General features: G+C 49.0%; 2 protein-coding genes across 2 annotated transcripts; one reads left to right on the top strand and one right to left on the bottom strand.

Annotated features, from left to right (window-relative positions):
* The first annotated feature begins 235 nt into the window (after positions 1 to 235).
* Positions 236 to 7,594, top strand: neil3 (nei-like DNA glycosylase 3). The gene is made up of 10 exons (XM_040174626.2): positions 236 to 940; positions 1,029 to 1,138; positions 2,204 to 2,338; positions 2,443 to 2,656; positions 3,702 to 3,776; positions 4,057 to 4,223; positions 5,235 to 5,410; positions 6,303 to 6,717; positions 6,963 to 7,134; positions 7,212 to 7,594. Exons 1-10 carry the CDS (start codon positions 836 to 838, stop codon positions 7,392 to 7,394), a joined length of 1,752 nt encoding a protein of 583 aa, XP_040030560.2. The 5' UTR covers positions 236 to 835; the 3' UTR covers positions 7,395 to 7,594.
* On the bottom strand, positions 7,595 to 15,319 carry aga (aspartylglucosaminidase). The gene is made up of 9 exons (XM_040174627.2): positions 15,019 to 15,319; positions 12,978 to 13,131; positions 11,929 to 12,041; positions 11,260 to 11,372; positions 10,431 to 10,539; positions 9,277 to 9,352; positions 8,973 to 9,080; positions 7,990 to 8,123; positions 7,595 to 7,759 (listed from the first exon to the last, which is right to left on the bottom strand). Exons 1-9 carry the CDS (start codon positions 15,125 to 15,127, stop codon positions 7,659 to 7,661), a joined length of 1,017 nt encoding a protein of 338 aa, XP_040030561.1. The 5' UTR covers positions 15,128 to 15,319; the 3' UTR covers positions 7,595 to 7,658.
* Between the last annotated feature and the right edge of the window lie 279 nt (positions 15,320 to 15,598).

Below are 15,598 nucleotides of genomic sequence, written 5' to 3'. Positions count from 1 at the left end.
ACAGAAAATGCTCGCTCTGCAACGCAGAATTACATGACATTTGACTTTAAAATAGTGTTGCTGAAACCCATTTTATGGCAGACCAAGTGACAAATGTGTTGAACAAAGTGAGATATTCATCATTAATCATCTATGTGATCATGACGATGTACAAGCCAAGCTACTTGCCTACTTGCAAACTACTTTACTTCCCTACGCGGAAGTCCAGAAGAACACAGGCAAGTCACTCAAGGTAACTCTTCCCCAAAACATCAGCCAACACCTGGTCTGTGGAATGAAGAGACAAAAAAGAGGGAGTAGAGAGCAGGAACAGAGAGGAAGAGGGAGATTAAGAGAGGGAGACAACGAGATGAGGGCTGCATGCGGTAAAAACAGAGAAGGACAGACTGAAGTCATTCAAGCTTTTCTTCTCCCTGAATTATCCCAGTTTTGTCCGAATTTAGTTGGAGCAGATTGTGGAAAACCCAGTCCTTGACATTCAGCCAGAAAGTCATTTGACGGCACCAACTTCTATTTCATCTGAATCTCTCATGCTTCTCTCCCTCCTTTTTTCACTATGACTCTATTTATTTTGATTTCCTCCCCAGTTTCTTTATCCTTCCCAATTACGCAGGGCTGTAATATAATGGAAATGTCTCCGTCTGGACTTGTCAGGACGTATGCACGTGACGCCTAACGTTACTTCCGGAAACAAAGCGCACAGCGCATGCGCGGAAATTGAATAATTGGCGGTGAATCGAAGCGACAACAAACCTTCATTTTTCAAGCCGACCGGGACAGTTTTCTTTTCTCTTTTTTTTTACCGCGTAATGAGATACAAAGTCTGACCTGGAAGATGGTTGAAGGTCCGGGCTGCACGTTGAACGGAGAGAAGATCCGCTCCAGAGTCCAGACGGGGCAGAAATGGAAGGAAAGCAGCGGCAGTTTGACCACATCCACCGTGAGTTAACGTGACGACACCATCACACCCGCGGGTTCGTGTTCCCCTTCTACCGACGAGCACTTCACCCTCCCCGTTCTCCCCACAGACGAACAACCCGGCGGGCAACGCCTTCCGCGGCTTCGTCGGGTGTCCGTACACCGGTGTGCACACGGTGGGCAAGGAGCTCTTCATGCACTTCGGTCCCCGATCGTTGAGGTAACGGATTCACGTCCCCTGTCACCTGGTGCGCTTTCCAACACCCGAGCCAGCATCCTAGTTACTAGACCAGTCAGTACACTGACTAGTTGATATGCTAGCTAGTTAGGTAGGTAGTATACTAGTTAGATTCTTAGTAAAGGATACTACTCGGTATACTAGTTAGGATACCAGTTAGATTGTCAGTAAAGGATCCAGGCGGAAGGTGGTGAGGATCAGGACTAGTATACTACTCGGTATACTAGTTGGTATACTAGTTAGATTGTGTGGAAGGTGGACTAGTATACTACTCGGTGTACTAGTTGGTATACTAGTTAGATTGTGTGGAAAGTGGTGAGGATCAGGACTAGTATACTAGTTGGTATACTAGTTAGATTGTGTGGAAGGTGGTGAGGATCAGGACTAGTATACTACTCGGTATACTAGTTGGTATACTAGTTAGATTGTGTGGAAGGTGGACTAGTTGGTATACTAGTTTGTGTGGTGTACCAGATTGTGTGGAAGGTGGTGAGGATCAGGACTAGTTTACTACTCGGTATATTAGTTTGTATACTAGTTAGATTGTGTGGAAGGTGGACTAGTATACTAGTTGGTATACTAGTTAGATTGTGTGGAAGGTGGTGAGGATCAGGACTAGTATACTAGTTGGTATACTAGTTAGATTGTGTGGAAGGTGGACTAGTATACTACTCGGTATACTAGTTGGTATACTAGTTAGATTGTGTGGAAGGTGGTCATCAGTCGGCAGCAGGAGGCGGTGACAGAACTAGACGGAGGAATCGGTTCATCGTGGTCGATCCATCTGTGTGGAGGAAAGGGAGGTCGTGTGATCGGGCCAAATGGCTCCGAATATCACCGACTAATAACACAGACTAAGGTTACTCAGTTGAGAAGTGAGACTCGTCTGTTTTTGGTTAATCCAGTGACTCAAAAACCATTGTGTGTATAGTCTGAGTCGTTTCTGTCTCCGACTGCCGGGCCTCCTTTGTGTCGTTGTGTTTAGTCCTCAGTGCAAAATGAGACCTGCTGAGTTGCCTTTTCTTCCCTTCGTTTTCTTTCCTTTAGGGTCCATTTCGGGATGAATGGATCGATGCGCATAAACCCCGCCGAGAGGAAGGAGAGGACCGGCCGCACGCCGGTGCTGCAAATACACCTGACTAACGACACCGTGTGCTTCTTTGACAGCACGGTGGAAATAAGGTAACGGGGGGACACCGGCGTGGAGCCCGAGTCTCATTCGGTGGGCGTGTCCCACAGTGACGGCGCCCACCGCTGCTTGAAAAAAAAAACGTCCGTGTCCGCAGGTCGACGGAGGACTGCGAGCACCGGGTGAGGGCCTTGGAGAGTCTGGACGTGTGCTCCCCCAAGTTCAGCTTCTCGCGCTCGGTGGCGGCGGTGAGGAGGCGGGGCGGCAGGATGCTGTGCGACGTCCTCCTCGACCAGGCCGTCATGCCGGGAGTCGGCAACATCATTAAAAACGAGGCGCTGTTCGACTCGGGCCTCCAGCCAGCTGTGAAGGTACGGGAGACACGGCGGATCGTGGTCGGCAGAGGAACAAAAGAAGAGTAAAACTGTAGATCACAACCTGTGCCGCTTCTGAAATGGGGATATTTTTCATATTATTTTCATGAATGTTTGTCGAGATTCAAATTGTTTTTTTTGTTTTTTTTTAACTTACAGGCTCGTCAAAAAACGTGACATTAATATTTTTTACTTACGATGCTTCACAATTCACTCAGGAAGTACTTTCATCAACCAGCAACCCAGTGAAAGAGTGATTTAATCTCTTTTGTGACCCAGTTGAGACCCGTTGAGGCCTGAATAGTGCTATTACACCACTATGACCGGGGGGTCGGCTTCTGGGCCAAAACATTAAACCAGGACTTTTGGCTCCTTCTTCTCTGCGAGTTTTATCGAGCCGCCGAAAAGCTTCAAGTGGCGAATGTTTGCGTGCTTTTTTATTGATTTTCCTTCTCTACTCACACGTTGTATGTCGCGTTTCTCTGCAGCATCATTTCCAATGTCTGGTTTGTTTTTTGCCGTTTAACTGCTTGTTTTATTGATTCGCTGACTGCGAAGCGCCTTTCGTCCCCGTGTTGAAATGAAGAGCTTTGCTCTCTCTGCGCGCTCCTCCAGCAGGCATGAAAATCCCTCACCTTTCGGCGAAATTCGCCGTTTTGAAACCAAAATAGGTGACCTATGTGAATCGTGTAGATTTGATGAGGTTTTTTTTGGGGGGGGGGTATTCATATTCAGTGAATTGCAAACAGGGTGAGTGATGGTTTGAATCTTTTCTGGTACATCTAAGTTAAGTTACCCAGGAGCTTGGTTGACATAGACTTAGCTAACGTTAGCTACAGCTTGATGAATGGAGAGAACGCGGCGTTGGCCAGCTAGCTAAAGCTCTGGTGGGAAAATGATTAGCTAACGCTACTGCTAACCCCCCCGTCACAAATGACTCTAATAAATCGCTGGGACAAAACCAGTTGAAAACCCCTGCCCTAGAGGGGTAATATCCTTCTCAACCTTTTTCACCCGTGACCCGTTTTCCTGCCTGCTCCAGGTTGACCAGCTGACGGACGAGCAGCTGCACCACTTGGTGAAGATGACGCGGGATTTCACTCTGCTCTTCTACAAGGTTAGACGTCCCTGCGTCCGTGGCAGAGCGAGGTTCAGGTGGTCGCTCTGTATAGTTGCACTGTAACCCTTAACCCTTAACCCCATCAGCCAACACCTCCTTTGGTTGCAGAGGATGAGAGGCAACGCCAACACCCCAGTGCCTGGAGAAGAGCGAAAAAGCGTATTGCTGTCCATGCGTAATCGATAACCCGAGGGGAGGCGAATGCTTTTATTGTGGTGCTCTTTATCCTCATCTTTTTTTCCTCTTCGCTCTCTTTTGCCTCTTTCATCTTCATCAGTGTCGCAAATCTGGCTCCCCTCTCTACAAACATTACAAAGTCTACAAGCGTCCCCAGTGCGGCCAGTGCGCCCACGTCGTCACAGTCTGTCGCCTTGGAGACAACGGCAGGATGACTTACTTCTGCGGGAGCTGTCAGAAGGGGGATCCCAGCGGGGTCGAAGTCAGGTACAAAGCCGCCGACATTCGGCCTGAGAAGATGTGGTCTCGCATTCTGGTAGCCGCTGTGCCGTTGGAGCTCGGTCTGAGGTATTTCACGCCAAGGATGTGAGCAAGACAAAAAGAGAATTACACGACATTTAGTGGGTTCACTTTGCTGTGAACGAGACACGGTTGGATGATTTTTGGTCCGATACCAAGAGGCAACGGCGCGTGTCACTTGTTCAAAAACCTGGTCTTTGCAGAAAGTTCTAAAAGCCTTTGAGATATTACGCTCAAATTTAGCGGGGCCATCTTTGCAGGCAGATGGGCTTGGCAGGGAGTGGGAGGTGTTGTGTGGCGGGGGAAGCGGGAATTAATGCGCATATAAGGCTGTGTTTGCCAGACAGGGCGCAGGCTCAACACCTCCTGGGCCGTATTTGAGCAAAGCTTTGCGAGGGGTTGCAGCCTAAAGCCCTTACATCGCATCACACAGCTGATGGAGCAATCTGTGAGGAAAGTTTCCTGAAAGCCGCCGCTGTTTTCCTCCCCGCCGACAGTCGGCATCCAAGATTTGCCTTCTTGTCAAACACGGTGGAGCTTCATGTCGGAGCGGCAACGTCTAAGCTCGGAGCAATTATGTGAAGCCCTTTTGCTTGTCGCAAATCTTCATCCTCTGGAAATGTTTGTAAAGTTAAAGTTACCGCTTCTCTTTTCCTGTATTGGCAAATATTGTGTATAGAACACATTTGAATTGCTCTTAATGATAATAATCCCTGTGGGATTGTGTTTACATATTCACGCGTTGTAAATGATTTAGGAAGTAATGCAATGACACGGTCTTCGATGTCTCCTGATATGTGTGGAACATTAAGCAGCGTTGACAGAATTGCGTCGCACGCAAACCTCTTGTCTCCTCCCATCGAGTGAGGACGAGTGTGTGTCCCGGTCTTCCCGATGCAGAGACACAGCGACGCCATTTGGCCTCGGTTAGGACGCCGGGCTTCAGCGGGTTATCTCACACCGTTCTCTCTTCCCCAGCAAGCTCCCAGGCAGGAACAGCCTGATCCGCTGGGCCGGCCGCGAGCCCGCCAATCACAGCGCGGCCACGCGGGGGGGGGAGGAGGGGGAGGAGGACTGGGCCTGTCAGCTCTGCACGCTCATCAACCAGCCGGCGGCGAGGGCCTGCGACGCCTGCCTCACTGCGAGGGCCGAGGGTGAGTGACACGTCGGTACACTCGCTGGCTTTAAAGGGGGGGGTGGAGGGGGGGCAGAAGGCGCTTGTTAGCAAGAAATCAAACCGTAGTAGCTGTGGTTGTTCTGTTCAGCCGAGTGACCCATGAATGATGCTGTTTGCTGTTTGCTGTGTGTGTGTGTGTGTGTGTGTGTGTGTGTGTGTGTGTGTGTGTGTGTGTGTGTGTGTGTGTGTGTGTGTGTGTGTGTCAGTGGCCACTTTTCTCTGACTGTGATGGGATGATGGCAGCAGGGAATCAGTGTGTGAAGGAAATGTCCCCGCTGTCTCTCGGGTGCACAGCTGAACGATTTACTTTTTTTTCTGGGGGGGGTCACACTGCCACATTTTTGATTTAAACCACACTTTTCTTCAACGGCGGCTTTTTGTCCCTGACATTTTTTGTCCTGGCATATTGACATCTTTCGTACCTTTTGTACAGTCACTGCACCTGTGGCCATGTGAGTTTGACACTTAAATGTGCGGATGTGACAGACACAACTACACATTTCCTTCCCCAAGTTGACTCAAATGTTTAGATTTTCTCCCGTGGTTACATGAGATGTTATATCATTACTGAGATGCTTCACTAGAACAGCTGTTAGGTAAGTGCCCTGCTCTGGGGCACATCGGTGGTTGCCGTGGGAGACGAGGGGTAACCCTTAACCACAGTCTACTGATGATTCTGATGTCGTAGCTCCCCGTTACTGGAAACATCAACACAATTTAGCACGAGCGCCTCTTCAGCGAGACGTTTTATTTGAGGACACGGCCGTCTGCCGCTTAATGGTACATTTTATAGCAAGACGAGCACCTGCGTTTTATGTGCGGCTGAACATGCGATGTGCTTCCCTCTCTCTCTCTCTCCGGCTCCGCAGTCCACAAAGATGACATTAACCCCGAGGCGTCGCACTTCACCGCCGATTTGATTAAACACCCCTGCACTGCCTTCAGGAAGCCACAGGAGGAGCTCAAGGTCAACTGGAGGTCCGTGCTCGGGACTTCCACCCTGGTTTTCTCCGACTTGAGCAAGAAGCCGAAGCCCGTAAACTCCCCGCTGTCCCCAGCCGGCAGTCCTTTGAATTCCTTGGCGGCAGAGCGAGGTTCATATAAATACAGCATCCGCCGGGGGACGGCGAGCCCCAATTACGCCTCTGGTGGCTGGCAGAGGCAAAGCGCCGAGCCCTCCGATGGGGAATCGCTGGCCTCCTACAGTCACCCATCCAAGAAAATGAGAATTGATCACAGCCCCTTTGCCGGTAACAATGCTCAAGACGCGGCGCCCAACGCACGGTGAGTGAGCCTCCTCGCTTGGTTTTTCATGAATAAGTTTATAATAGGAAGTTTTTTTGCAACCTCAGGGAGATAAGTGAGATAAAAAAAAGCCTCTCACTGTGGAATAGTAATGCAACATTTGGTGAATAAAAAGTGCGGAGATTGAGGAGCAGCCGCAGCGCGAGCGGCGCCGGCTTGCTCGCTAATGAGACGTGTTGTGTTCTCCGTCTCACAATAATAAGACTTTCCTTCTCTGCTGTCAGCAAAGCGGAAGCCCCCAGCCGGCGGCCCCCCTCCGCGTCTTCCAGCGCCCCTTGTTGTGCGTCCCATCGCCGTCCAGCCGCCCTCAGAGTGGTCCACAAGGACGGGGACAACAAGGGCCGCCAGTTCTACGCCTGCTCGCTTCCCAGAGAAACCAAGTGCAACTTCTTCGAGGTGAATATGGAGAGCAGCTCCTCTCTGCGCCGGTACGTAGCCGGGGAAATCTAACAAAGCTCTTTCCTCTGTCGCAGTGGGCGGACCTGCACTTCCCTCTCTGTCGCCACGGGAAACGCTGCGTAATGAGGACGGTTCTGAAACTGGGACCCAACAACGGGCGGAACTTCTACGTTTGCAGCTTTGTAAAGGGCAAACAGTGCGACTTGTTCCAGTGGGCAGAGGATGGACCGGGGGTCTCAACACTCCCTGGCTGTTAACTATCAAACCTCTTTGTGCCCAACTGCTTGTTTGTTACAAAAAATGGTCCATTGTGTTTGTCTTTCAAAAAGGTCTCAGGAGACTGATGAATAAATATAGAATAAAAACAGTAGCAGAAAGTAAAAGCCGAACTAATTAAAATGCCCTGGGACGTTTCTTTTAAATTGCTTTATATTCTTCAATAAAACAAGTCCAAAAATACAGTATTGTGAGAGTTTATTCTTTTAAGAACCCGAAAGAGATGCACACACTGATAGGAGCTTTTAAATGCAGTCCACAGATTTTAGAAGAGGTGAGCCGGACTCTGAGTCCGACACCATGTAGTGAAACTGGGAGAAGCCGGGCACTTTGTTACAGGCGGCACCTTTTAGGAGTAAAAAGACAAGAAAGACACTTTTACTTTCTAAATATAATAAAGTTTAATCAATTTCTAACGCCTCGTGATGGTGATATTCTTACAGCGCGTTTCAGAAATAATACAAGACGACCACTTAAAGCAGCAGCCCGATATACGTTTAATCCTTTTATACAACGGAGATTCTTGTAAATGGTTTGAATTCCATGCGCGCGTGTCTCGGGAACCTCGACACTCACCATAATGGCCCGTCGTGTTCGCACAGATGATGGCACCAAAGAAGCCGGAGTAATGCCTCCTGATCCTGGAAATGGCCGCCTCGCAGGCTGCAGAGGGATCTGCCCCGGCCCTCATCAGCTCCACGGCCAAGAAACTGTTGGCAGAGTTACACGCTGTACACATGAGGCGAGCTAACGAGAGCCGTCAGGGCCACCAACCAGGATGATGATGATGATGGTGACGCACTCGCAGTTATGGTGTTGGATAAATCTGATACAAATCAATATAAAGAAAATGAGTTTCTTTTTTCAGTTACTCAAGAGGTAGAAAGTCGAGCGTCACTGCGAACCTAATTATGGTCTCTCTGCAGAGACAATATGGGGGTCATGAACTTTGTTTTAAAGAGGGAAAATGTATTAAACGGTATTCGTCCCTGAGCCAGGACGTCTACATCTTTGGTGTTAATTCCCACACTAGACATCCAGCGTGTCAGGAGGAGTAAAATCAGACTTTAACACGGCCTGCTGTGCAGGCGCATTACTGCTGCATCAGACCTCCCAAAGCGGTGTTTGGCATGAAGAATGAATGACACGCACAGTTCAGTTCACACGTAACCCCCCCCCCCCCAATCGTTCCGGGACGCGAATCGGAAAGCTGTGAGCGAAACAGGCAACGGGTGCGCTGCTGTGTGAGTGAAAGCTCGGCGCAACTTTAAAGCAAACTACCACAGATCAATAAACAGCAACTTTTCAGAGCTTTAACTCTCCAGAAAAATATCCCTGATTTTGCGCAACGTACGCGTGACAGTTTGGGGGCAATGCAGTCACCCCCCCACCCGTTCGTACGAGTGTTGGTGCACTTTTTTGCAGAAATCTGCTGCCTGTGAAACAGCTGCCAATAGCCTTTGATAGCCCCCGTCGACTCCCCTGGTCCGTCGAGATAAATTCAGATTGACGACGGGAAGGTACCCTGTGTGTACGTTTCCAACCAAACGGCGGGATACCTCGGCAGGAAGCGCATCATGATGTCTCCGTCTCCGGTAGCAGCAGCGCCACCAGCCGAGCTGTCTGCGTAGGCCCCCGCCCCGACGATGGGGGAGTCCCCGACGCGACTACGGGAACGTCAACAGGGTTTAAGCACACGCAGACAAAAACCTTTTATTAAACAGTTCCTCCAAACACGGAGGATAGATCCCTGAATCTTAAGCACACACACACACACACACACACACAGGAGCGATGCCGTTCCATGAAGGATCTATCAAGTGTGCTTAGGTAACATCCTTTATAGAATATGAAACTACATACCCGGGAACTTTGTGAGCGAGTCCATTGGTCGACGTAGCGGCAGCCGCGTGACCGTCTCGATCAAGAGCCACCATTCCTGGTGCCAAAGAAGCAGAAAAGAAGTCTCATCCTTTAGCTCAGCGGGGCCCCGAAACTTTAATCACAACTCTGATCAAAACATAAAATAGGGATGATTAAATGACCTTAAGAATTTAACCGATTAATTTTCTCTCCGGAGCTCGTGTGCATTTACTTTAATACTACAAGAGGGCGCCCCGTTTGCGGCGCCTTTTGTTGAATAACGACAGGCGGACAAGAGCAGCCGCGTCGAGCGGGAGCCTCATCGTCTTATTAATCTGTTCGTTTAAATTGTTTGTGCTTCATCATTTAATGTTTCACATAACTAATGCGCCGCTAGAATTGTTCCAATAATACTTACTGAGAAAAAGATGTGCGTTTTGTATCTTATCAATCGTGATTTAAATCATAAATATTTTGATATTAATTTCAAACTTTTCAAAAATGAAGATTTGAGGCCGCCCTCATTCTGCTGAAGCGTTCTGACAGCGTAATATTAAACTCCCAATGACTCCGGGTGTCCTGATCACAGCTCAGATCACATGACTTCATAATGAAAGGTTTTTCATTGCGGTTTTCACGGCTTGTGTTCGTTTTGGAACCGACAGACTGAAAATAGGAGCCGACTGGACGAGAAGACGTGATTAGATTCCTCCCCCTCCCACTGCAGGCTCTTTAGAACGCCGCCCCCGGCTAGAGTGCTCCCTTTGCCAACGGACCTCATGTTCACAAGCACATCAAGAGCGGGCAGAACTTTCCTCCGAAGGGGGCGGGGGGGGGGGGGTCTTAAAGACGCCGGCGCCAAAGTGAAGCGTTTGAAAAGGAGGGTGAACCCGGGTCGCGCGAGAAAATCAAAGCATGAAAACACTGCAGAGCAGCAGCCGCGAAACACGAGTCTGGACCTGGAGATAAAACAAAGTTCTAAAAATGTTTCGACCGGAACAAAGATCTCAGGAGCTGAGCTGCTCCCTGCTGACCTCCGCTTCCGTACTTCAGTCGGCCCGCCTGACCTCCCTTTGGCACATTGTAGAAGACGCTCGGGGGGGGGGGGGGGGGGGGAGAGCCGGCTTCGCTTGGCGCCGTCGGGTGAGACCTACCTATGGTGTCGTGGGAGCGCGCGGTGGCGTGCCGCGCCCTCTCGCTCGGCCTCGCCGCCGCCCTGGGCTTGTAGGGTCCACAGGACCGGGACGGATCTGGAAACACGTTCTTTTTGACGGGAGAGAAAACACGAAGGGCGTTCAATAAACCGAGTCTGCTTCGTGGAAAAGCCTGTGCATAATTCATGGAGCAAAAGTCTACAACATTCCACCAGGAAAAACCTTTCTCTTTAGTTTAGTTTCAAAGAACAGAAGAGCAGTTTTTGACCTCAGCAACAGTCAAGAAGTGAAAATACTGAATGCATCCGACGTATGGACACCAGAACCTGGTACCCCCCCCCCCCCCATTCTGTACACCTCGTAACGCGCTCGCTAAATAGAGTGTGAACAGTCGGCCCAACCCTGGGAGGTAGAGGTGCTGCGCTTCTCCTCCACACACCCCCCCCATCGGGGATTGACCTTCAACGCAGCGCCGGCCTCCCACGCGGAGCAGTGAATCACCTCGGGTCCTCAGGCCGAGCCGCCCCAAGTGAGGGGGAGGCGGCGATGGATTTGGTTTCTGCAGCAATAACGGCCCGAGCGAAGAAGAAGAACTAAAAGGAATCACATTGTGGAGCTTTCGGGGCGTTATTGAGGAGGTGAGGAGGTTTATTTTAAAGGATAGAAAACCACTCGGCGCTGTAGGGCATCACCCCCCCCACCACAAAAGCAGACCTTTTTATGAACTCCTTCTGCTTATCAATCTTTCAGAAGCAGCACGCCGGTCGTCGATACGAGCGAGAAAGACACACACACTATTACACGGACACACACACACACACACACACACCTTTCTATAATTAGGTTGGCAGTTGCCCTTCAGCCACTGGGAGAGAATATTCACAGATCTGTTGGTGGTCAGGTCTTCTGCGATGAAGCCCATGTTTTCAGCAAACACAGAGGCTATAAAGAGAGAAGTGATACTTTCAGGTGAAGTCACACAGTCTGGTCCACACTGACCTTGTGCTTACAAGAAAACAAAGGGCGGCGGCTGGAGGCCACCTAATCTCATTTCAGGATTTGGCGTGTCGCGCACGGCCGCTGCCCTCAGCGGCAGCGACCTCGACGTTCCTGTAAGCATTCTGTTTCCATAAGGATGCATATGTGAATTAATGAACTGGTTCAGGCAGTGGGAGGCTGGGTGGGATTTATGAGTTCTTTTATTTGGTTTACAAGTCATCTGTTACACTGAAGTGAAATGTTGCTCCCCTGTTATTATTATTTTACTGCTCCCCTGAAGAATTAAAACTGAAGGCCGCGCATCGAGCGCTGCCGTCTGATGTTCGGGATCCACGGATCAAAGATTACTCCACTGCTTCTTAAAAGTATGCAAATCCAAATATCAAAGCCTCCTTTAAACTCTGTTGGTCAGTTCACGTCACACACGTTTGAATACGTCGCTTGGCATGTTGCGTTTCCGTGCGTTTCTTCACCACTGTGCATGTCGATCGTCACGTACCCGACTCGCCCACCAGCAGCGTGTGCTCCGTGTGCTCCATCACGGCTCTCGCGACGCCGATGGCGTCCTTGATTCTCCTCAGGTCTCCGACCGCGCCCGCCTGCATCGTGTCCCTGGTGAGCGAGAGAGCTTCTGGTTTACCGGCTGAAATAAATGCATTCATATAAGATCACATTACTATATTTAGGATAACTGTAGAGAAGAATAGAAACCCTCTTTACAGCGGGATGTAGAAATGCTTTGTGGAAAACACGACTACTATCCCTTAAACCTGTGGTGCTGCAACGTGTTGTGCTGATGAAATTAATTGCATCGTGGAGGGGTTTTGAATATTTATTCACCACAATAAACCAAAGCCTCCATGTTGCCTTTGGGTGGAGATGTCTCCCAGACACGAGATCAAAAATTGAACATAACAGTTCGAATTTATTACGGGGCTCATAATTACGGGCAGCGCTGGTCCATTGGATTCGATTTAACTGGACCGATGTTTCGATTCCTCCGCTCCGCGTGTGTCCGCCTGCGATTCTTATGCAGCTCTATTGATAGTGTGCAGCAGACTACCGTCCTCCCGCAATGTATTCATGACTATGCCAAATGTGAGCGGCAGCGTTCCACATACGCTGACAGTAAAACGAGCCTCCGGCGGCATCTTCTGAATGAGTACTCGTTTGCAGTTATGAATTTAATACCTGGCAAGCTTTCAGATCATGATGATAATCTTACTTAGGGCAGAATTAAAGAGGCCGGCTGGAAAGGCCAAACAGTAACTGCTTTAAATGTAAAATAAGAAATAGATAAATAGCACCAAGCTCAATATAATCATTTAAGTTTAATCCATCTCATGTGTTGTTGTTTTTTTAAAGTTTTGTAGTGCAGGAGACTTTTGCAGGAATAACCGGGCTTGTGTGGTTTCACTCGGCTGCTTTCAAGTGTCACAAATGGCTGTTAGATAAAAACAGCTGTTCCAGCAGCCATGTGCATATTTGTCAACTCTCCTCTTAAAATCGACTGCTTCTTCATTTCCTATTTTTAAGTGCACGCTTTACCCGTCGATGATCATGGCGTCCAGCGTGGTCTCCCCGGACTCGTCCGGGCTGCCGCCGTAGCCCACGGTGCCATCGCACTGCTCCGCCTGGCAGCGGGCGCAGCCCTCCTCCACCGCGTCCAGCGCCGAGCCGCCGGACCGCAGGGCGCTCCACGCTGCAGCGCCACACGAGAGCACAGTGAGACATTGAGCCAGCCGCCGACTACGGGGCGGACATCGCACCCCGGGGACAGGAAGGGTCACTGGTCACGTGGCGGCGAGGCGAACTCCGGCTGCCCGGTACGATCGGTTCCACGCAGGCAGGCGGAGAAGGAACCCTTGAGTCCTGAGCGGAGACGTGTGAACTACATCTGGTTTACTGCAATTTTGACAGCTAATTTCAAACGATCTGATACCAGAAAACACATTTAGCAGATATTTTTGATTCATTTGAGCGTGTTGAGGTATGTAAAGTCACGGTTTATCAGCCTTTAAAAAATGACAACAATAGCCACGCTTACTTGGGAGATTGTGATGATTTTAAATTATGTTAAACATGTAAAATGTGTATTCAAGGACCTCAAAACCTATATGAGAATTGGAATTTGTGCCGGACTGTTATTGCAAATAAAAAGGCTGAACGTTAACAAGCATATCGAGACGATGCGCGAGGTGACCAGTACGTGGGAATCCTAATAAGAGGAATGGGAGCTGACGAGCATTTGGTCACTGATCCCCTGAGGGCTCACGGGGATCAAAACACCAACTGGCAGAACTGTCACCAGCTTGCCTCGGAAATCTCAGACCACCAACACCGTGTTTCAGCGGGACGCCGCCGCCGCCGCCAACTCATCCTCTTCTCATTTACGATCCATCCATCCATAAACTCTGTCCGTCTACCATCTTTAGCAAGTGCTCTTGTCTCAGGATTTAATTCTTTTTTTTTTTGCATATTAAACTCAGCATTACAATCCTTTACACGAGGCAGAATGGAGGAGGAGATTAGCCTGCTGTTCTCAGCTGCTTCCGTAAGCCCCCTGAGGAAAAGGGATCTGCATTGGCGGCTCAACGGGGGCTCACAGATACACTTTTGAATATCTACACACGGAACAGATAGCATTTTTTAATTTTCATACCTGCCTCGGGGGGGGAAAGCAGGCGATGCACATCTGATGAATTAAAGGCTATCCATCTATCAAATGGTGAGATTTTTGGGGTAACTTTAATCACCTGCAGGTATTGATGACGCCGTCTTGAGATTTTTTCGAGCACCGTTTCTATCATTTATTTTTCGCGTTGGGTTGTGCAGCCGGTGGACTTGACAGATAACTCACACGATTTTCAAGTTTTCAATTTGGACATGTCCAATGGATCATCCTGTAGGAAATCAAATAGTTAGAGCAGACCTGGCAGCGGCAGTTATGAAGCCGACTTCTGCCCGTTTCCTGTAAAACTGTCCACAAAGTGATGCTGTAGCACATCCAAGGGTTGAGCTCTTTTTAATAGTTAATGGTCTGAGGGGAGAATCCTAAAAACATTGGTTATGGTGCCTTCCAATGATTGCATATCTCACTCTCGGTCTTCGGGGCCAATAAAGGTGACAGAAAATGAAAAATGTTTTTCACAATTGACTAAAACACAAGGTAATCTTAAATGTTTGTTTTTTCTTTTACGACAGTCCGAATAATCGATGGATCATAATCGTGTGTATATTATATTGTTGTAATTGTCCAATAGAGGACAACGGGGTCCTCCTGGAGCCCCCAAAAAGAGACAATTATAAAAAATGTGTTTTTGAAGCATGACATTTATCCAGTAATTGGTAAATCATTATATTTGCGCAAAAGATGTGCTTTACCGGCAAGTGCTGTCTTCGTGATTGTGATTGGGCGGCGCCAGCAGAGGGCGGGTCTAAGAAGCACTAAACAAATGTGTGACATAAAGTCTATCCAATCAGCGTCCTTAAATACTCACACCTCACACAACTTGCGCGTTTGCGTCAATTATTTTCAACAATGAGACTGACGGAATGAAACTGGCGGAGACAGGTTGTTTTTCTTTACCTGCGGCTGACGCGTTCTTGAACGGCCACGTGTTGATGACGAGGGGCAGCGCCGCGTGCCCGCCTGGAAGCAGGGCGGTTAAAGTCGCAATGAGGAGCGGAAGCAACATGTCGCCCCGACGAGGCGCCGCGTGGACGTCACAGGAAGCGTTACCTGCGAGTCTTTGTCACACCGGCGAACCAACCGCGTCACGTGGGATTTGTTTCGGTTCGACGTAACAACGTAACGTTTAAACTTCCTCCACCGGCGCCGTCTCTGCTTCCTTGTTGTGTCACATGCGCAGTGGGCGTGGTCTTCTTTTAAAGGGGCAGTACAAATACTTTGAAGAAGGTGAATTCTACTGATTATCTCTGATAACAAAACCCCAAAGTACCAGGTAGGGACATACATCAATCATCGTTTATATATTTTCCTTTATAAAACCGCGTCAACGCGTATTTGCCTTTGTGGAACTTTTAAGAAGAATGGAACAAACATTCTGAATAACACTGGTTGTCATTTACACCCTGTGTATTGAAATTCTTCTACTTGCCTTTCCGGAAAGCCGACCAATTTTAAAATTAAAATAAAAATAAGAATA

This window comes from Gasterosteus aculeatus, chromosome 4, assembly GCF_964276395.1.
Source record: "Gasterosteus aculeatus chromosome 4, fGasAcu3.hap1.1, whole genome shotgun sequence".
NCBI lineage: Eukaryota > Metazoa > Chordata > Actinopteri > Perciformes > Gasterosteidae > Gasterosteus > Gasterosteus aculeatus.
This window is presented reverse-complemented; position numbering and strand designations above follow the sequence as displayed.